Source organism: Ruditapes philippinarum, unplaced genomic scaffold (assembly GCF_026571515.1).
Source record: "Ruditapes philippinarum isolate M1 unplaced genomic scaffold, ASM2657151v2 ctg5613_1_1_1_1, whole genome shotgun sequence".
Taxonomy (NCBI): Eukaryota; Metazoa; Mollusca; class Bivalvia; order Venerida; family Veneridae; genus Ruditapes; species Ruditapes philippinarum.
In genome coordinates, this window is record NW_026857653.1 from 34,205 (window position 1) to 57,146 (window position 22,942).

The window sequence follows — 22,942 nt, forward strand, 5'->3', positions numbered from 1 at the left end:
AAAATTGGAAGCCACTGTCAAAGGCGCATAACACTCACATATATTTCGACAAATCATCGCCCTTTATGAACTAAAACAATATTTGACCAATATCCAGGACTCATAACTATGTCATGTTTTTTGTGATGAAATCTTCTTCTAAGTAAATTTAGCTCTTGATGAACTATCAAGCACTGCGAATATTCGAGCTCGTTGTGTTTCTGACCGCACTTGTATGCAGTTTTTTTTCACCATGTTCCCTTGCGCATTTTATGAGAAACTGACATCAAAGAATAAATGTATGCAATCTATTCGTAATGATGGTCCATCCGCCGATTAGGGTACAAAATGCAGCTTTTACTGTCAAGTACAGACCCCGGACATATTACCAGTCATGCACTTAAAATAGTTTTTTTATCACAAATTTGATATAATTTACCTCCGTGCAATTTCAAATGAGTAATAATTAAGAATTAGAAACCAGTGAAGAAATGTAGGAGATTAGCCCTGAAAAAAAGCTAATTGTGCTAGCAAAGGGCGCGCTGTTCTAGCCGCCTAACCATACCAGGCGCTAACGCACCCTAGTTCCATTATTCGTCGTTTTGTATATTTAGAATGTTTCATTATTTCTATTAAAGATAATAATGTTTTCAATACGACAACGTTCACGTCCACTTAGAACGCCGACGTATGTTGACTGCTTTTGCAAAATTAATATTTTTATTTCGCATGGATATTTTTGTGCACGAATATCGTTTTCTTTCAAAATATTGAAAGGTGTATGTGTACAACAGTAAAATAACAATATTCTAAATTTATAAAAAGAGAACAGAACAACGCTTAAATAACTCTAGTTGCATGTAGCGATATAAGACGTATGTCAATGTATCATAAGTGACATAGCAACTGAGTATCTGAAAAAGTAATATCAATATTTGTATTTTTTAGATATCATTTTATTACCCTTCCAGATTTTTTCCGCCTTTTTGATTGGATATTGATCACCCGAAAGAAATTGATATAACCGAGCCAGACGGGTAATATACACACTAAATTTCCCCGTTGGGTACCCAACGTTGTAAACAACATGCGCTGAGGTGATGCGCGTACGGTTCGATTTTACGCGGTGTAAATTCTGATTTAAAAGCACTTTTTAACTGTCAAATGATAAATATTTACCAAAGTAGAGTAATGATACATATTACCATCAGTATCGAAAACAAATATGACCTTGTGAAAGCTTGATATTAATTACAAAAAAAGTGCATTCAATAGACTACTCCTTTTCTCTTGTTTACATTCGTTAGGTACGGGGAAAATACGTCATGTATTTATGTGACGTCATGTTGTGACGAAGAGGTACCCTAAAGGGAATCTTATTTCGACGTTTCATTTGAAACAGCAATGATTTTTTTAAAAAATCGTCTAAACTCGGCAGGGGAAGGGTAATAAAATTATTATTTTGGTTTTGGAGTGATATATGTGGATATATTACCTGCCAAGATAAAATATCACCCTCGCCTAACGGCTCGGGTGATATAAAATCTTAACAGGTAATATATCCACATATATCACTCCAAAACCAAAATAACATATATTATTAAAAGCAGTGAGATTCGGAGATAGAAGTCCATATAATATTGCGATTGTTTATTAACAATATCGGTCAATTTTGAAACCGACTATAGAAATAGAGGCGTTGGAGGATCGGTAATGTTATAAATAAACTACCTTAATACTAAATAAAATACACGTTCAATGTTGTAAGTTTTCTAAAATGTAATATTTTTCTTTAAATTTCACAATGTTTTTTAGCATTGTTGAGCGTTCATATTTCAATACCTCATACCCATGAGGTATTGAAATATGAACGCTCAACAATGCTAAACAGAAAAGGCTTTATTATCAAATAGCTTAATCACGAGATCAATTGGTTAAAAGGGATTGTAGGTTGTTTGATATATTTAGTGTAATACCTTTCTTACCTGTTCAGCCAAGTGTTTCCTCATACTTAATCAAAGCACTGAATGTACTGATGGGGAGGCTATGACAGAATGTTTCAGACTTATAGTTTCTTTTCTTTTTGCTTAAAATGTGCTGTTAAATAAGAAGATATGCACATTGTGCCATTTATCGTTTAACCATTCATATATATGGTTAATATGGTTGACTATTCATTTTGTTAATATTCCAGAACATTTCATTGAGGTCTACATTCAGATTGTTAATCATGCAAATTTTGAAAAACCTAAAAACCATTCATAAATGACATACCAGCAGGTATGACGACTGTTCATTATAATATCATAATACCATTTTACAACTGACGGTTATCAAAATATTCTAGGACTGTTCATCATAAATACTTTATGTCATTTTAATATCATTGAATGATAATAACAACTGCAAGTTAAGCAACATTTTAATTGAACATAAAAATTAAACATATTTACATGTACCATAATTGAGATCAATAAGACACTGTCTTGTGATGAGTATTAATATTCATTCTCTACGGACAGAAAGTTGTCTACTCCCGAAGCAAATCTCGAATAAAATCACGTTTCAGAAAATTATTCCCATTTCATTACTCGTCGCTGACTTTGACGGCTTAGGATAATACTAAAGCTAAATATTTCTTGAAAAAATACTTATCTGCAAAGCTTATTCAAAATTAAATCAACCTAAGTGAAAATTGATCAGGAAGTTATATCTTCTTTTTTACCGCCAACACTCAACCAACTTATGGTAGTTAATCGGTAGATTTTAAACCTCGCTAGCTTGAAATATATACTGCGGAAAATCTGTGCGGTTATTACGTAGGGTTTTCCTTGTCGACCATTTCCCGCAAATAGATGAGAACATCGAAGCGTCAGTGATATGAATGGTGTTATAAATAGCGTGTTTCGGAAGTTTTTGTTGAAACTTCTTCAAATCTCTCCAGAGGCGTGCACGTCGCGGAGAAGGCACACGGCAGGTCAAGGTCAAGTCATCTCATGTACCAGAGGTGATTGGTTGACCTGCCGTAACTTACTCTGGAGGTTTGGGGCTAATGAATGCCGTTTTTGTTGTCGTCAGTCAGGAAGTTGATGCCTTGACAGTATTGTCGTCTCCTTTACCACTAACGAACGAAGAATGGGCTACTAGGAAGATTCTGCTTCAAAAGACGTCCCCGATGCTATAATCTCGGACATATGGTTATTCCGGCGCCGAGAATAAATGCACTTAAAACACACACTCTTGTTGAAAACAAAACAAACAAAAAAAACAACAACATATTTTCTGTAGTAATTTTTCAAGTGTTATAAAATGAAAACGAAATTCGGTTCATGCCGCCAATTATTTTTTAGAACACAAGCATATAAGTTCTTTTTATTTGATTTATTCAAATAAACATTAATCACTTCAGCGCGCGCAAATATCGTTTTCAAATTAAAATTTCGTAAGATACAAATGTATGTTGATGAATTTCCGATGCTCGACTGTAAGTCATTCGTATATATATATGCGTTTTTTTGTTTTGTTTTAAAAGCTTCTTATTCTTTAATATATTTATGTATCTCACAATCTGTATTGAAAATTTTATTACACATGGACTATCAAATTATGATTCGTTGCCCTAGAATTGAATAAACTTTCTAATTACACAATACGGGGTCATTCATTTGATTGAAAAACTGATCTTTGCGTCTTTTCTCTGAAATAATTATTTCCTTGTTAAAACATATTTGACCACATATTTCTGTCATTTAACTGTTCACTTTACTTCCGATTTTTGTTTGTACCGAAACACATGTTTCTATTTGTGATTTCTATTCGAATCCATAATCAGTTTAATGGGATCACCACCGGGTAAACAACTACTAGGTACTTTGGTCATGTTTTTTACCCCAAATATTTGAATGTTTCTATTGGGATTAAAATGAGCGTAGATAACTAAACAACTGGTTGTATAAATCCCTGACCTGTCTAATTCTAATTATGAGATTAGTGGATATATTAAGACATTCAATGCAAAATATTCCTAAACAAAAGAGCACATGTTTAAATTTATTCCTTTACAAATAAAAGATCAGAGTAGGGATCTGTCAATTGCCAGACATATTTTTAAAAGATACTTTTATGTTAAAAGTTTGATTAATGAATTATGTAAGATGAAAATATAAGTATTGCTTTTTTTATTTTGCTAATATTAAATGTAATCTTGTGGTGAAATTTTGTCGGAGGGTCCTTACGGATTTTGTAGTTAAATAGTTTTTTTAGGCGATACATGGTTTAAGAATATAATGTTTTCAAACTATATGTTCATCACCATTAGTGAATTTTTAGTTAAACGTATGCAAAATATTTACTAACAGCTATATGATATAGCGGTTTATGAGCGTTTTCCGCGTACCGCCTCCTAAGGTGTACTAATAAGTTAGTTTTCCTTAGTTATCACGCAAGCATGATCCATGTCTCTGATGTAAGCGACAGTTTACCATTATTTGTCTTTAAAAAAATATTGAGGACTATTAATGGTTTATAACAACAAAAGAACATGCATGATATTGAGACTACGGTGTTGCAACGTTCTAGTTAATGACCCGTCATAAACAGTTGGTCGCTGCGTAGTAATTGGAAAATTGTTATCAAAAATAATAAAAAAAAAATGATAAAAAATAATGAAAAAAATAACAAACAAAATCAAGAATTTTTCAGAGAATTATTATCTTTACAAATTGCAGATATGAAATAAAAGAATGAACATATTTTCATATTGTAAATGTCTGTGATGAGTGATGAGTCAGCTTAGAAAAAATCAAGGTACTATTTCTTGACCTGATTACCGCGGCAGTAAGATTTGACTGATGGTATTAACATTGGGGAGGCATAGCCTCCCCAAAAACCATCCGATTTAGTTTAATATGTCCAAGGGTATTTTAAGGAGTCTTTTATCTCCTAAGGTATACCACCCATTTTAAAGTTTAAAGTATTACCATTTCTTTACCCAATGACAAGAACTTTTGTTCAATAATATTTATGTTTATATTCCAATTATTACAATATTATACAAATTCGTCAAGACATTCCTGTAATTTTACAGGATGTTCAGATATTTATATGGTATCGTCAGCATAAAGTAAAAGTAGTATTTTCTAGAACACGTACAAATCGCAATATAAGCCCAAAAACACAGTACCGTTGTGACCCTTACTGTCTAAATATTGCTCTAGATAATTAAGAAACAATGTAAAAAGTACAGATGAAAGATTGTATCCCTGCTTAATTTCACAGTTACACTAAAAATCTGAGAATATGTACCATTGTGATAAACACATGACTTAAGTTTCGAATACATTTTCTGAACTACTCCGAAATATTTACCATTTATAACATTGTTGTCCATCATTTTTTCCATAAGCCAACCCCTCCACAATCAGAATCAAATGCCTAAGAGAAATCTGTAGAAAGAAATAATATTTGCTTTTTCGATTTTTGTAGAATCGCTAAAATGGAATCTGAAGTGAATATGTGACCTATAGCGGATTATTGTTTGCAAAAGCCTGTTTGCTTTTCTTTAAAGAATTGAATGCTGATATATAGATTTATTTAACCTATTGTTTAGAACCGAAGTAAAGAATTTGCTAACACAGCTTAATAAGGTTATAGGCCTGTCATTCTCTGGTTAGCAGGTATCACCCTTATTCTTATATATTGGTAAGATAGTACCAATATACCCCTGTGTTGGTATTACACAAGTTTCTGAAGCAAGATTTAACAAAGGGTTATTTAGAGTTAAACCACTCAAGCTTGATTTCAGTATACGTTATGCCCCGGTCACATATTCACGGATAATGCCACGGAAGAGCTACGGTCTAATTGTTCACGGATTACTACGGAATGTGAAATTCAGTAGTCCACGGTTCCAGTACGGACACACAACTGTATGAGTACGGAGCTCGACGGATTTACCACTAAAAGCCCCGGGAGGGCCACGGATTGTTACAGACTGACACGGTTTGATACGGAGCGACACGAATCAGGACGGACGCACTACGGATACACTACGGTCTGCTACGGTCTAAGCACGGGTTAGTACGAATGAGTACGGTCTGATACGGAGAAGAACGAATTGATACGGAGAAGAACGAACAGCCACGAATCTATACGGACCTATTATATCCGTCCACAACCTCTTGCATGCACACTTTCAAAATGCCTCACAAGAAAAGAACACCTATAAAACGAATTGCAGAGTTAAATGAGAGGAGAGGATTCGGCCTCATCGCGTCCGACCCCCGAGACATATCAGGCCCGATTAAAGTGAATTTCTTGAAGGACACAGGATCCTCAACAAGTTCGACCATTAGAGCCTCATACTAAACATGAAGGGGTTTTCGTAAAAGCCCATCTCTAGTTCACCAACACCTCTGTCTTTTCTTACCTGATTATATACTAGTATGGACCAGTAATCATTAATGAAAAATGTTGATCAATACTGTTTCTCTTTTGATTTTGAAATTTGCTGTTCATTTTACAATTACATTAATTATCGTGGATGTTTATGTTTTAAGAATATGTGAAAAGCTTGTTAATTAATCTTATTATCACTCAAGGGCTAGCATCCGAGGCTTATGAGACACTTCGTTTTATGCACATATTACTCCAATTTCACGATCCAATGTTTTGTAACATATGTAACATTAAATGTTATTATATTAATTATGAATTGTAGCACAATATTAATATATTTTTTTTACCTCTCTGCATGTCATCAAGCAGCTCGACCACTGCCTCCGCATTCTGAGCCATATCAATATGCAGTTGCAGCCAGTTAATGGCAATCATCATTTATTGAATGTTCACGCAAACATGTCTGTTTTTATCAAGAAGGCAGTGTTTATAGCCTTTAAAAAGACATGGTACTTAATTTATCCGTACTAAACAGTGTTGGACCGTACCATTCCGTACCGTTTCGTGTTGCAAAGCAATAAACCGTATAAGACCGTGCTTATCCCTGCCTCTCCGTAGTACAACGTATTACGATCGTGGCTTTCCGTGACAATGCCGTATTAATCCGTATTAAAACCGTAGCTTATACGTAGGGTTACCGTACAAATACGTAGTTATCCGTACCAAACCGTGGAAATCCTTGACAAGTTTGGGCCTACGGATCAGTACGGACTAACTACGGTTTTCGTACGGACCAGTACGTATCAGTACGGTTTAATACGGACTAGTAGGGATACACTACGGTTGATTTTTCCGTAGCAAATTTTTGTGCATGTTCAAAAATTGTCAAGGATCGCTACGGATATAGCAGGACTACTACGATTGATTACGGTTACAATACGGAGAGCTACTGACCAGTACGGGTAGCTACGGTCGATGCCGGAATTAATCCGTGACTCTTCCGTGGGCGTGTTCCGTGAATATGTGACCGGGGTATTATCTGTATCATTATCATGCTAGTATTGTCGTCTGTTAACATTTTTGATAACGCGCTGCAAAAATTACACGTAATTTTCTGTACGCTGTGTATTCAATTCATGTTGTTTTGTAATGATATCTCGTTTAGCTGACATGCGCTAATTGTAACGTACCATTTACATAACGTTTTGCAATACAGCAAATTCATCTTGTACAACTTTGATTTTCACATTAAGTGTTGCGGGATACCTAACATCAACAGTTTCATTTCATAGAGTTGCCAATTACTAATCCATTGAAGTATACATTGTTGCATGCAAGAATTGAGGTTCATGTTTATTTTACGATGAGACGATTATCTATACAATTAACTTTTTATAGTGTAAATTTATCATTGCATACAAAACATTCAACTTTTAAAACAAAATAACTCGACAAATTTCAGCGTTAATTTAATAATTTCGATATACTTTTAACAAACACATGTTATCATTTAAAAGAATCCCGGAACACCTTAACCCATTACTTCATGAGCATTTTGTGAAAAATGGCTGTTTTCATTGAAAAGTCTCCCGTTACAAGTTCATATTGCTATAATACTATAAACACTGCTTCAACACTAATCAAACTAGGCACAAATGTTGACTGGACCATTGCCCTTGCAACAACATGCTCAGGCTTAAATTTTCTGTTACCATGGCAACGAGGGGACATCTCAAAATTGCCAACAATCACTATTTTGCGTTGATTTTTTCCATCAAAATTGATTTCAAAGTGCTACAACTTCTCAATGGATTGAGATAGAGTCAAATGCTTTTCAGCGTTGCTTACACGTTACCTTATGATCAATCTGGGGTCATTTATAGCCTCTCACAAGTCCAAACTTTTCTTGGCGATGAGGGGGACTCCGCCCCCCTTTAAACCCCCCAAACAGAAGGGGGCACATCCCCCTTCTGGCAACCCCCTGATGTATCTTTTGGTTGGGGGCCGCGCCGAAAAAGAGGTCACTTTTTTAGCAACATTTCTTAAACAACAACAAGTGGGTTGGGGGCCTAAATAGACATTTTTTCACCATTTGAGACACCAAAAAAGGGGGGTGGGTGAAAAAGGCGTTAAAAGGCGTGTATATAACGTAATGGGTTAATATAAGGAACATCTTATAATGAAAAGTAAAGTAAAACTATATAGTAATAAAACAAACACATACTTGAATACACTTTATAATAATTTTCGTAAACAAATTACCCAGTCTATAAAAAAAGAGAGAGAAAAACTTTTAACCAAAAACCGAGTGAATGCATAATATATCATAAAGCTTTTTTTTTATATTTTATGTTTCACTGTTCATGTTTGTGGCTATTTTCAATTAGAATTAAAGGACAAAACTTGTTCAACATTATCCATTGTAAATACGTATATAAATAAAAACAACAAAAAAAACCCCAAAAACCCATCCACCCAAAACAAAACGTGATAATCTACATGTACGATAACCTATTTACGTATGGTCTTATGATCATTTTAATCTGTTTTACAGGGTACAATTTTATAATACTTCGATCCTTAACCCACCCATAATATGATAACCTATAATTTCAAACCATAATAAACCATCAGAAAGATAACCTGCTTGATAATTACATGTATTTTTATATTAATCTGCACTTTAGTCACATTCACACTACGCAATTTACTAAAGGTGTGAAGATATATTAAAGAAAATTGTGATATATTGCTATACCACAACTATCCATTAGAAATGGCGACAAACGACATGAGAAGTGTTGATTCGGGTATGTAAATATTTTCATTTATTTTTAATACTTCCAGATTTGAAATTTTCAGATATATATATCCATAAATACAGGATCATAAACGTATCGTATCTAAAACAGCTTTAATCAAAGTTTGAAGAATGAAGGAGAAAAGAAAAAAGAAAGACTCATTTACACTATATTCTATGGTCGCTGATTTCGTTGTGTTGTCGCTAGGACAGCACGACAGAGAGCAAAACGGCGCACTGTCGTCCTGTCGCTAATGATGCACGCCAAACTGCGCGTTGTCTTGTGGCGTGTTGTCCCGATGTCACATTGTAGCTCGGCTCAAATTGAAGGATTGGCTATTTGTACATATATAAACAAGCGACATCGCGACAACGCACCGCACGACAACGTGCCGGTTGACCCGTTTCGCTAGCGACAAGACGAAAAGGCGATAACGATATAAGTTGTGTTGTCGCTATCGCAAAGTGTACAAAATCAGCCACCATAATATTCTGCGTTGGTTGCGTTACTTAACGTAACCAGTTCATTCACGTATTTTCGAAAAGGACATACGTTTTTTTTTATTTCACATTGCCTTCTTTTATTTTTTCCTGACCCGAGACATGTTTAAAGGTGTTTAATAGCGAGCCACATAAAAATGGACACGAACTTATAGTTTTTTTTAAAAAATAACGTTATTAGATGACTGGACATTTTTAAAAACACAATACTGTTAGCCTTTGCATGTTTGATGCAAAACATAACTAACTTTAATTTACTTACATTACTTACATTATTACTAATTGCACTTGACAACATTTTTATAAATAAAAACAGATACAAATTATTTAGAAATGAGTGCGAATTTCGAGGCATGCTTCTTCAATTTCGTCTTTACTATATATAATAATTATATATCCATGGATTATACCAATAATTTGTATCTTTGTTACGTTTCAATAAGGATCCTTTACAGGCAGGCAATATGACGACATATATAAACATCGATCGAAACTATAGTCTGTTCCACAGAATTAGAACATTTCATTTTGTATAAATCATAATAGTAAAATCATTTAAATTAATGTCATGCTAACCCTAACATCAATATATCTTGGCATGTTTTTTCATTTTTTCTACCGAAAATTAACGGTATGATTAAAAATGTAAAACTGTAACATTGTATCCTGACGTGACGTCCATTTCCAAAATTCGGCACCCATACTCACGCCATTTAGAGTTCGTCTCACAATTGTGGTCACATGCTCTCGGTAATTTAAAAGAAAGTGATTATTTTTATTTACTTACTGAATATTGTCATAAAGATGACGAATGAGAACAAAGTTGATGTCGAAAAGGCAATTTCATAACCAAACTATTGCGTTTTAAAATAATCGCCTATTAAAATCATTTGAAGTGAAATACCACTTTATAAATTCTAACATACAGTTACTTGTATAATAATGTTGATATTCTGTCGAATTTTGTATTCACTTTAAAGAGGAAAAGGTGATTTGATAAAGCCCCAGTCACATAAGAGTTTACGATCAGTTAAGACCAGTTCACGATCACCAGTGAACAATGATCGCGGACAATCTTTAAAACGTCTTACGACGGTCATCGGTGATCTTCGGTAGTCGCAGGTTATCTTATTTAGGTCCCACGACCAATCTCAGTCGTAGAGAGGTTTTTGAGCTTGCACAACAACCTCCCTGCGATCAAACAGGTCGCTAGTGATCTTATAAGGTCTTAGGCTGTCGCATGATCGTCGTTCGGAAGTGCGACAATCTTACGACTGTCTTTACAAATTTCCACTAGTCACTGATAATCTTGAGTAACCTTGAGTTATCGTGCAAAGGTCGTTGGACAAGTTGTAGGTCATCGCATGACAGGTCACGGTTAGTCGTAAGTAATCCCACACAATCTTGAGACCATCGTACGTTTGCTTATGACCTGTTGGCGATTGTCAATGATGACAGGTCTTACGATAGTCGCAGAAGCAAATTTATCTGTGCAAAAAGGGCTTTGGTCGCAGACAATCGCTGATGATCGTCAGTTTTTCAAGTCGCCGGTGGTCGCAAGTAATCTTAAGCTCTAGTGTGACTGGGGTTTAAGATAGCTTATCAATAAAGCGCGTATCTTGAATACCGCAAGCGTCGAAGGAGAATGGGAAAACTAGAAACTCAAAAATATTCTTCAACGACCTCGCTGTACTGCGAAAACTTAATAGAATAACATTGCCATAATTTTATCTTACCATTATTCATTGAAAAAAGAAGAATTAATGTGATTTTTAAAATGTAAGATATCAAAAGTTCTATTGATATATGAATGGAAGGTGTAATTTTAGCAGTTTCTCCAAAATCTTTTTAAACGAAAAAATATTGTTAAATAAATGGCATTAGAACGAACTTAACTCAACGGTATAAGGTTATATATGCCTTTCATATCCGCAACTGGAATTATCGATAAAAGCGCGATCATTACGTCATGTATTTCGTTAATTGTTGTTGATGTGATAAAAAATTTTTGTCAGGAATCCATTTTCTAGAGTTACAAGGATTGCGATGTTGAAAACTGAAATTGATTGGTTGTTCTTGAATCATGGATTTAGAACAAACTGATTATTTGCTGTTCCGTTTGGACAATCGTGATTTTTTATTGTGTCCTTACCCGCGATGCACGATGGTACGATTGTGAAAACGCGATGTTATTTATTGTATAAAGTCACATGTGTATAAAGAGGCCTATATATCATAAAATTTGATTTTCGTTTAATCATTGGCCAGGTAAAGGACCAAACCCTTCTATATAGCATGCACAATTAACATTGAATATAACCTGTGTACTGTTTAATTAACATGTCTTTTTATTATAGGAGAGATAATTATATTGTTTCAAGAATCAATAAAGATAGAAATGAATCTCAAAATATATCATGTATTCTCATAACAAGGTTTGCTCAGTGATTCAATGGGGCATTATTCTTACACAACTATATCACTATTATATACCTAAAACTTTAAAAATAATATATTTATTGATATAACCCACGTCATAAGCCATATCATATGTAATAAGGTCTATGGCTCTGGCACCTATTTAACCATAATTTGTATATTATCGTGAATTGAGAATTATCCTAGTTTAAATTATAAATGTCTTTTATTATTTCAGGGTATGACAATATAAGTCTAACACTTAGCGTCTTGTCAAACTCCATAAACACTTTTAGGCCATATTCGTACCGGATCACATGTGTAACATCTGTTCCGAATGGGATCGCATTCATTATAGGTGTTACAAATGAGTAATGAAATGAAGCACCTATATAACATAATTTTACGAATGCGATCAATGCCAATCGACACCTGTTACGAAGGTGCCATAAAATCACATTCGTTACAGGTGTATTTTGATATGCAAGATGCAGCAAAAAAGGGTATGTTAATGTCCGTATTCCGTATTTATACTAGTCGGGTCATTGAACTAATATGTTTTATGTAAATAAAGGACGTTGTACTTTATAGCTATACAAGTCTATATTTTTCCACTTTTCCGTCCGTCTGTCTGTTTTGTTGTTTTTTCTTTTGTCTGAGTAAATAACAATAAACAAAGAAACACATCGTGATGGCATAATTTAGAATAAGATGAGAATTATGCAATTCTTACGGCTTAGTCAGCCGTAAGAATTGCATAATTCTCATCTTATGTAGTAAAAATAGTATTCGTAATAGTAATTGCACAGATTACATTGATGGCAGAGGTAATCATGATGGCAACGATAGTTGAGAGTATTTGCTGTTGTTCTTGTTGTTGCTGCTGCTGTTGTCTTTAATTTATTCATTTATATATATTGTCTATTCACCATTTCGGTCAATGCATTATATCTTTACATGCTTTTAAGTTAACACTTTGGTTAAAGATTTACATACAAGTTATCGTACGTGCAATTATATATCTCATCAATCAATAAAGATATTTGCCTTTAACTTCACACTTATATTTGAAATTATAAAAGGTAACTGTCGAGGCCAAAAATTCTGATATCGATTTTGACAGAATTTTGGCAATGTTTGAACTAAGGATATTTGGTGACAATTCTGCATCACCTTTCAAAATGACTGAAGTTCTACACTTGATACAAGCAGATGTCTCCATGGTCACGGTTGGAAGTCAATATCCAACGCCTATAACTGTGACAGAAACTTAGAGGAATAATGGTCCTTTGGAACGTAGAAAATTCTTTGTTTATGTTTTGCACAAATTATCAATTTTGAAAGCTACTGACGTAATTCACTTCTTAAACTTAATATTGGGCCACTATCCAAGGCGTATGTTCTTTTACAAAGAACTGTTCACTTCTGTATATGTCAGAGCATTGGTACAGTGCGAATATGATCAATCTATGATCAATCACAACGAAATTGACCTGCATCGTCCGCCAATCGAATTCGAGTCGTCCAATTCACAGTTAAACGCTTCACCGCTGACACTGTCTTGAATCTAGCAAATATATGGGCTTCTGAGATATGTTCACGTGATTAAATTGACGAATGCCTGCATGCCCGGTCAGACTTTTACCAAACAAAAATGTTGAACGACAAACAGCAGAAACTCTTGGATACCGTTCCATAAGTGGATGTTTAATAAAAGTTTATAACAAATCATGCATAACACAAAGAATATAATCTGCGGTTACCGTTTGTCTTTTTAATTCAACATGGTACATTTATGTAACACTTTTATCTCTACTCTACTCATGATATGATAGCCTACAAGTTTCAACCATCCGAAAGATAACCTGCTTGATAATTATTTTTATTTTACACTGCAAATAAGTCACGTTCATACTATGCAATTAAATAGTTGTGAAGTTAGGGCCATCCACAAAAAATTGTTTGTTTGTAGTGCTCCGACCGACCCATGAAAATGGCCCCGACTCTAATTTTTTTTAAACCTTCGAGGATTTTTTGGAGATCATTATGTACCCATTCTGTTACAAAGAACTTTCTCCAATAACTTTTCAGACAAATTTTGAACTGAGAAGTAGAAGAGTAAAAGAATGCTATTCCAAAACAAATATAAATGCACGCTTTTCATCGATATTTAGCCAAAATTTGACCCCGAACATCGGCGATTTCACATTTGCCAGAAACCCTAAAATCTGCAAAGGGCATTAAAATTCTTAGTTTCCAAGCCAAACATTTGAATGAATTGTTCTTTTGTTATTCAATCAAGATAAAATCTTATAAAAGTCGATCCCCTTTTGAAGATATTTGCTGAGACAATTGCCGATCGGATGAATCTCTTGCACACTGTGTGAAGCTGTACTCGATTTTCCTATTCATTCCACTAAACGCTGTCTATATACGTACAGGAACTGATGCCATCTTGAAGGTATTTTTACAAATATAAAGTTTTCGTCTTTCGACTTTAGAATGGACATATTTAACCAGAATAAAATTTGATTTATTTTTTTGTATAAAAGCGGAAAAACGATTGCAACTTTGTTATGTAATGGTACCCTCATGTTTTTTTTACAAGAGTGGACATATTTAACCAGCATAAAATTTGATATAAAAGTGAAAAAAAAAAAGATTACAACCTTGCTTCAAAGATAATATACATACATCAATGAATGTGAAAATGGACTACCCTCCGTAACCATAGGCCATCACTGTATAAATATATTTTTACACAAAATAATACAAGAAAAACTTTATTATTGACATAAATTAATTCAAACCAAAATCATCTTGCCATTTTCATGATTGTCAGAAAATGAGGTTACACTAAAACTTGTTGAATTCATAAAATTTTCGCGGGAAAATCGCTGGAAATAAATGGGTCTTTTTCCGATACTTTTAAATATTAGTCATATCTGTGGTTTCTTCATAAGAATGATAATTATTCATAAATTTACCTTTTCCTAAATTGTAATTTAATAGCCATTCATTTTAATCTTTGTTGCAAACAATTTTACAAATCATATACACTGTTTATATGTTTTTTTTAGTTACTTGTAGTGTAAATTGCATTTTCAAATAACAATAAAACTCTACTATTGAGACTAATTCTGTTTTATTTTCTCAAAGGGCTAGATCTATCAAGTAATCTTATTGTATATTTTTCTCAGACCACTTGTTTTATTGCAGGTATTGTCACCTTTTTTCAGCAGACATTGCCAATTTCAGTTAATAAGGAAAAATTCAATTATTTAGTTCAAAGTTGAAACAAATGTAAAATATTATAATAATTAAAATGTTATTATTTGAAATATTAAACAAAGAAAATATCAACAGAAATACATTGCCTACATATTTTAATTTGTCTAAATACAATGTTCAGTATATCATGGCAGACTATATACTGTGTATTGCTATACTCAGTATGCTCAAATTTTGTTGCAATTTCAAAAAAAAATCCCCTACCTACCTACCTACCCACCTCTTGAACTTAGGGTTGGAGCACTACAAACAAACAATTTTTTCAGGATGGCCTAATCAAACACAATTTGTGATATAATGCTCATTAGTAATAGCGACAAAGAATATGAGCAGTATTGATTCGGGTATGTATAGATTTGTATTTACTTCTTAATATTCTATAATTAAAATAATTCATAAACATATATCTGAATAAATGATCATTATAAAAATCGAATAATATCTTTATTGACTCTAACCAAAATGAGAACAAGTAGATACAAAACGACTTTTGTTACATTGTGTATGAGATTCAGAGTTGGTAGCGTTACTAAACATAGCCAGTGTATTATGTTTTCATAACTTAGTATTCTAATCTTATTTTAACTGACAAGAAAAGGACAATGCCATTAAATGACTTGAGAAATTTACAAGAGACAAGACTTAGGAAAATAAAATGAGCATGTGAGCCTTTCCCTATTTGATGTAAAATGAAATAAATGTGAGGTTATATCATTACTTATTGTACATAACTGACATGAGCATGTGAGCCTTTCCCTGTTATATGTAAAAAGAAATAACTGTGTGATTATATCTCATAACTTATTGTAACTGATACCATTTCTACAAATGAGAATACTACCGGACGATTAGATATAGCTCAGAAAAGAAAACATAATGTGTTGTTTCCGCGAGATACAACGAAGAAGAAAACAAAAATTCCCCATCTCATGAGATAGCAATTTTTTCCGAGTTTTTTTTCTCGAAGCCAAGAGATAGGGATATTTTTTGTTGTTTTGTTTTTCTTTTATTATAATAAATATTTGATTATCGTGGGAACGAGATAGCATTTTGTTTTTCCTTTTTTGCGAGTTATATGTCGTGGTCACGAGCTCGTAATTTTTTTAGTTATACCTCGTGGCCATGGCATAGCATTTTTTCTGAGTAATATCTCGTGCCCACGAGATAGGAAAGAAAAAATCGGAATGTCCCCTCTGTGCCTCCGTAGAAATAAGCGCGAAATTGGAAGCATGTTTCTTTAATACTCAAATATATACAAGGATAGACTTAAAATTTGAATTGTAGTTTTATATTGTATTTGCAACAAATAAAAACAAGATTTACTATTATAATATGGTAATTTACTTGCGTCATTTGGACGCCAAAAAGTACTGTATTGTATGAAAATAATATTTTTTTAGCTTTTCTTTGTTTCAAAGATGCACGTAATGTTTTGTTTAAAGAATAAGTTCCACAGCAAATTCTTGAAATAAAAAAGAAAAAAGGTCAAAATATCATTTTAATAAGAATCAAAAACAGGAACAGGGATATATTTGGCACTCTTAGGACTCAATTTATTTTAAGAAATACTGAATTTATTGATAATTACAGTAATGTTAAATATCTTATTTTATAGATATACGTATCTTACTTGTTGGAAGGACGGGTCATGGAAAAAGTTCCACAGCAAATTCGATCCTTGGATCAGAAAAGTTCAAAATATCATCCGGAGCCAAATCAGAAACCTGTACTACCCAGTGGTCAAGGGTATATTTAATCTTTTTCTTCAATTTTAAGAAAATTTAATAATTTCATGAAACTAAAGATTTGTTTACATTTCTTTCTATCTTTTGTGTTTGTGGGGGAGGGATACTCAAATGAGTGTTCTGAACAAAATTAGAAACAATACCATTCCTTCAAAGAAATAATTTGACTGTAAATGCTTGTAAAGCATTGATAAACTATAAAAAGGGATTCACCAATTGTTTGGAAGCTATATACTTCAACTGGATTTATTGATAATTAAAATGTCAGCCACCAAGTGTGTTAAAGTGGTAAGAATATAGAGCCTTTTAGAGCATAATTGCCCTACAAAGGAAAAGTATAATTTTCGTGTGTCACCTCGGGGAAAATATACAGACGGTTATAAAGACAAAATACTTCAGAATTCCTTTTTTGTATAATTGTTGTCGGTCCTCTAAAGCGAAACTGTGTGGTGTTTGTACTGTTTCCCTGTTATATTGAACACTTGCTGATATCCTTAGAATACAGAATGTAGTGTTTTAAACAAAAATACTTCATTGATAGAAGTAAAATAAAAATATTAAAGTAATGATTCTGTATTATTCTTTTTTATATATGACAATGCCGCCGTATCAAAGCAATTCGGTTCAACAGTTTGTGTTAAACATAAGCAAATATCACTTTTTTGGTGTGTTAACGTTCATTTCACATCATGAAAATAAATGATGAATGAGTATCCTACCTAATACAGTAAACGTTGTGGAATATTCCTACCTATGTGACTGTCTATGTAAGAATGTGACATAATCTAGGTTAAGACAAGGGCAATTAATCCACCAAGCAGCCATTTACCATGGACAGCGTAGGTGTGAATTTTAAAGCGATACATCTTTATTCCAGGTATTTAAACGATTTGGAAAAAATATCGAAGTGGTTGATACACCTGGTTTATTCGACACTCACAAAACTGAGCGTGAAATACATAGAGAACTCATTCGATCACTTCTTCTCACAACGCCTGGTTTTCATGCAATCGCATTTGTGCTCGAAAAAGGTCGGTTTACAGATGAGCTTGTAAAAACAAAGAACTTATTTTTCGATTGGTTTGGCAGAGGTGTAGAGAAATATTCATGTATTATTTTAACCAAAACGGAAGACGAAAAATCTTTAGAAAAATATATTTCAACTGATACAACAGAAGGTTTGGACGACTTGATAAAAAAATGCGGTGGCAAGCTAAGAATAGCACCAATCGAAAATACATCACCTGAAATAGAACGAAAGGAAGCGCAAGTTAAACGAATCCTATACATGGTGGAAGAAATAAAGAATGCTAACAGCAACACCCATTTTACAAATGTTGTCCTTCAGTTAGCCACTGTTTATATTACCAAATGGAGCTCTAAAGAAACCGCTAAGTATGCAATTGAATATTTAAAGAATGCTGGTGAAGGAATTACTACCACACAACTTAAAATAATGCTTGAATTCATAGATGAAAATGATGTGACCTATGATATTCCGCCTGGATCCGATTCTGCTGAAGAAGAACAGCCGATCAACCGAAGAAGAGGTAGAATGCTTGAATGCGGGGGTATACCCAACGATGATGAAACGGTCTGTCTATATCAGTTCAAAAAAGACTATTCGAGTGGACGAAGAGATGAATCTGGATTTTTCAATTTTTTTAGAAGATTATTGAATGAAATGAGGAAGCAATTCTGTTGTATTATATTATAAGCTTTTTGTCTTTGGATTCTGGAACTTCTTCAAGAATATAATGAGATTAACATGCTCCATTTGATTGCCATATGTTAATGTACATATTTAGCAAATTCATTCCAGTGAGGTAGTGACATTATCAACAGTCGTCCCTGGCTGTGTGGTTAAGTCCTTTGACTTCAAATCACTTACCCCTCGCCGTAGAAAGCCCGAATTCCGCCAAAGAAAGAATACACCAGTTAAAATGATAAAAAAAAGAAAACTTATTTCAACTGATTACAAAATTAAGCTTCAAATTACGTTAGATAAAATGAGGGATTTTTTTAAACTTATTTTTTCAAGGATTAGTGTGTTTATATTTCACGCTAAAACAGGAAGATGCTTCTTCGTGTACAATTTTGGTACATTTGGCAGTAATATTGTCATTTTATTGCAATAGATTCGCTTATTTCAATTATTTATTTCGTTCCTTCTTTATTGAAGAGGGTTTAAAATGATTCCTCTTTCTCCCCTTCCCATTTATTAATGGTTTCACATTGTTCATGTTGTTCAGTTTGAGTATGTATATTAAAACTTAATACGTTAGGGGCGGAAAATTCGTTGGGTTTGGCGACTGTAAAGTCAGGAATACAATTCAAATTATTCATGGTGTGAGTAGATAGTCTGCAATGCTTGACCCGTTAATTGAAACAACAAGTGCTTTTCATCAGTATTGGCGCACCTATGGACCGCCTATTACATATGATAAACGATGTTGTTTGACAAAATTCTAAAAATCGTCTACCTTGACTGTCAAACATTTTATCTGTTGATGACACGTTATATCATGTGCATAGTTCAAAATTCTTAGAAAATTGCGTGTATATTGATCAATTATTAGAATATACATGTATATGTATATTTATAAATGATTAGAATAGTTTGTGCATACATGTTTTTATTAATTATTAACAAAATAAAAAAGATCCCTCTATAGCTTTTTTGACCAAGATGGCCATATAAAGGCAGGAAATGATGATAGTTTAAAAATTCCCTATTGCGATCACCGACCTGATATTGAGATAATTGTTGTAAAAATGTGTAAATATATCTATTAGCAAATAAAGACGTCGAGCTAATTGTTGTTGAAATAGTTTATTTAAAACCTATGGAAATTTTATCACATATGATATCGAGTTTAATTATCATTTGAAAAAAAATCTCAGAAAACATAATAATGCATTTTTAGTTTTCAGTTTACCTTATTTTATCCTTTATCCGATTTGACAGTGATACCAAACAGAACATTTTAACCCTACATAAATATATTTAAATAAATTTTGAAAAGTTGAGATTGATAGTGAAATAACACACACTTTATCTAGTTTCTCATAACACATATAAATGCACATAACACTATTTGTCACTTCACAAAATAACATTGATGAGATTGGCGTACATGCATTCAAAAGTATTGTAAATAACGAGTTTCGTTATTAATTATGTCATGGTACTAAATCGTCACGGTTGAAGGATATTGTACACTAGCTGAAAAAAAAGCAACCGGTCAAGTGTCAATCTGTTCGACACTTAACTACCGCCTTGCCATATATGGAGGCTATTCGTTGCCAAAAATCCAGTCTTGTTGATCTGAGTTGAACAGTTTGTTAATGGAAAAAATACAATTGTATTTCTTTGTATGTAAACTCCAATGTTGCATACTTGGATTGAGTTTGCCAATTTAACATTGTAAACATGCATTTCAACAAAATACATTTTGTTAAACGACAAAACATTTTAACTGATGTAGCAATACCAAGTGTTCGAATACTCAAAACAGAAGTTACATTCTTAGCTTTACATTGTCGAACCATCATGATTCAGATCAGCATAATCCAGCTTTACACGTTTTTCAATAGGAGATAAAATAAGCTCCGCCCATTTTCCCGCCCACTAAATCATCGTAAATAAACGTATTTTCCGCTATTTTCGGTATTTACCGTCAGCGACAAGAAGCGGCGTAGTTTCCGTTTATCATACTATTTAGATGTTTAGTTACTAAACATAATTCACTTGCATGATTGCCTACAATCAACATCAGCGGACTTTTAAGGAATATAGGCATATAATTTTAAAACGTTGTAGAACACCACATTTCCTGGAAAAAGAAACTTAAAAAAAACCCCCAAAACACCAGGTTACATACTGTCTGAGGTGGAAGTGAAAACGATTGAAAAGACTATATTCAACGACAAATAAATTTTACTGATGGTATTCCCAATTTGCATAGGAATGAGTAACATTTACAGTTAAGCTGCTACCTTACCACTTTCAAATTTTCAAGTCAACATCTGATAAAGATTTTACTAATACAGACCAACTTCTGGCTGTTTTGTCTTTCCATAGTAGTACTATTATATTAGTAACCTTAATCTCTAGCGTATGACTTGACAAGAAAAAAAACCTTTAACAATAGTAAATATTTAACCAAAGTTGTATGTACCCTTTTGGTCATAACTTTTTATTTTTACCATATATTTTCCCATTTTCCCATTTTGTTTTTCAATAAGTAAAAAATTAAATGAGTCCAAATGTATGTATGTTGATTATCAATTTTTGTATACCTTGTTTATTTTATCTCTTAGAAAGCCATCACTTACAAAACTTAATAAATATTCTGTGTAGTATTTCATGTAAATAAAAGAAGTTCTCTGTTTTGTATCATATAGACAGCAAATCTAGACAGCAAATTAGTAACAGCTATTGACAGCATGTATACACATATTTAGAGGTGCTATTGATTCAGTACAATGCATAAAAAGACCTTAACCTACGCCAGCTTACATATATTAAACAATAAAAGGCTAAATCACATCCTTTGACTCAAAAAATACCTCCCCATGGAGGTAAACAGAGTTGCCAGGATACACTGAATATTTATTTCAAACATTAAAATGGGACAAATTCACAAAGTTTTGGTTATACAACGGAATTATCGATAGTAAACTTTGCATTGTTTCGTGTTATACACTTGAGTCAAAAATATGAGTTTTTCTATAACCCAACATAGTCCTTTAAAGAAAGACGGCACAGGCTTATTGTTCAGTTCTCTTTATTTCGTGTTGCCAAAAAGTGCCTTCCATGTATCGCATTCTAGTATTATTTGCTGAAGGTAAAAAAAAAGATATTGCTTAATAGAATTGCCGTGGCTCACAAAAAGCCCTATCATTGATATCAAATGAATAGTGGTGTGTGTCATTATATATGGGGAAACATTTCCATTTATGTTATTTCACCAACTTTAGTTTTTGCATATTATTATGCTCATTATCAGTATATACGTTGTTACATTTTTACAATATATCTTAACCAATTTTGCATTACTTGAATATCCTGTATAGAATACGTTTTAACAAAATCAAAGGATGTTCAAAGTCAAGATTGATGTAACAGTTTCTATATAATTTGAAATATTTTTGTACCAGCAAGAGTTACCTCTCTTAATATTCCGCTTTCGTGAAATTGGCTCCGCCTATTAATTTTCGTCTATTTCCGTGATAATTCCATATATGGAAGTTGCAAAATCGTTTACAAATGTTAATCGCGTTAGAATGTAAAAGGAAAGTGTGGTGTTGTAAAACCTGAGTGTGTCAAGTTGATGCAGTTACATTTTTAACGTCATGATGCACAGCATTAAACGTATTGTGTACGTTCTATCGTTTACATGTCGCAAATTTGAAGTTATACATTTATAAATACAGCTTGCAATTTATGTAAGTTGCATGTTAACAGCTTTCATTTTATCAAATCGAGGTAATCAAAATGCTTAATACCAGTGCAGTATGTAACTCTCGGATCGACAATTAGATTTTTACTAATCTGTTTAGTAGAACCGAAGTATGCATTGTCAAGTTTCAAAGGCTGGATTTTTGGCAACGAGTAGCCTCTATAGCCATACACTTATTCAAAGGAAGTGTAGAATATAATATATATAATTGTGTAATATTATGTAATACAGGTGTAATACAATCTTATCTTTAACACTTCCGCTGCTTCAATTTAAATCACATGCTGACAAAGTCGTCTAATGATACCTTAAAATAGGATATTTATATGCGCCGTTCGTCAAAAAAC

General features: G+C 33.2%; 1 protein-coding gene across 1 annotated transcript; it reads left to right on the top strand.

Moving 5' to 3' along the window:
• Window positions 1-9,014: 9,014 nt before the first annotated feature.
• Window positions 9,015-19,029, top strand: LOC132750507 (GTPase IMAP family member 9-like). Its single transcript, XM_060740505.1, has 3 exons — window positions 9,015-9,185; window positions 17,001-17,131; window positions 18,008-19,029. The coding sequence occupies exons 1-3, from the start codon at window positions 9,152-9,154 to the stop codon at window positions 18,845-18,847; spliced, it is 1,005 nt and encodes a 334-aa protein (XP_060596488.1). The 5' UTR covers window positions 9,015-9,151; the 3' UTR covers window positions 18,848-19,029.
• Window positions 19,030-22,942: the final 3,913 nt, after the last annotated feature.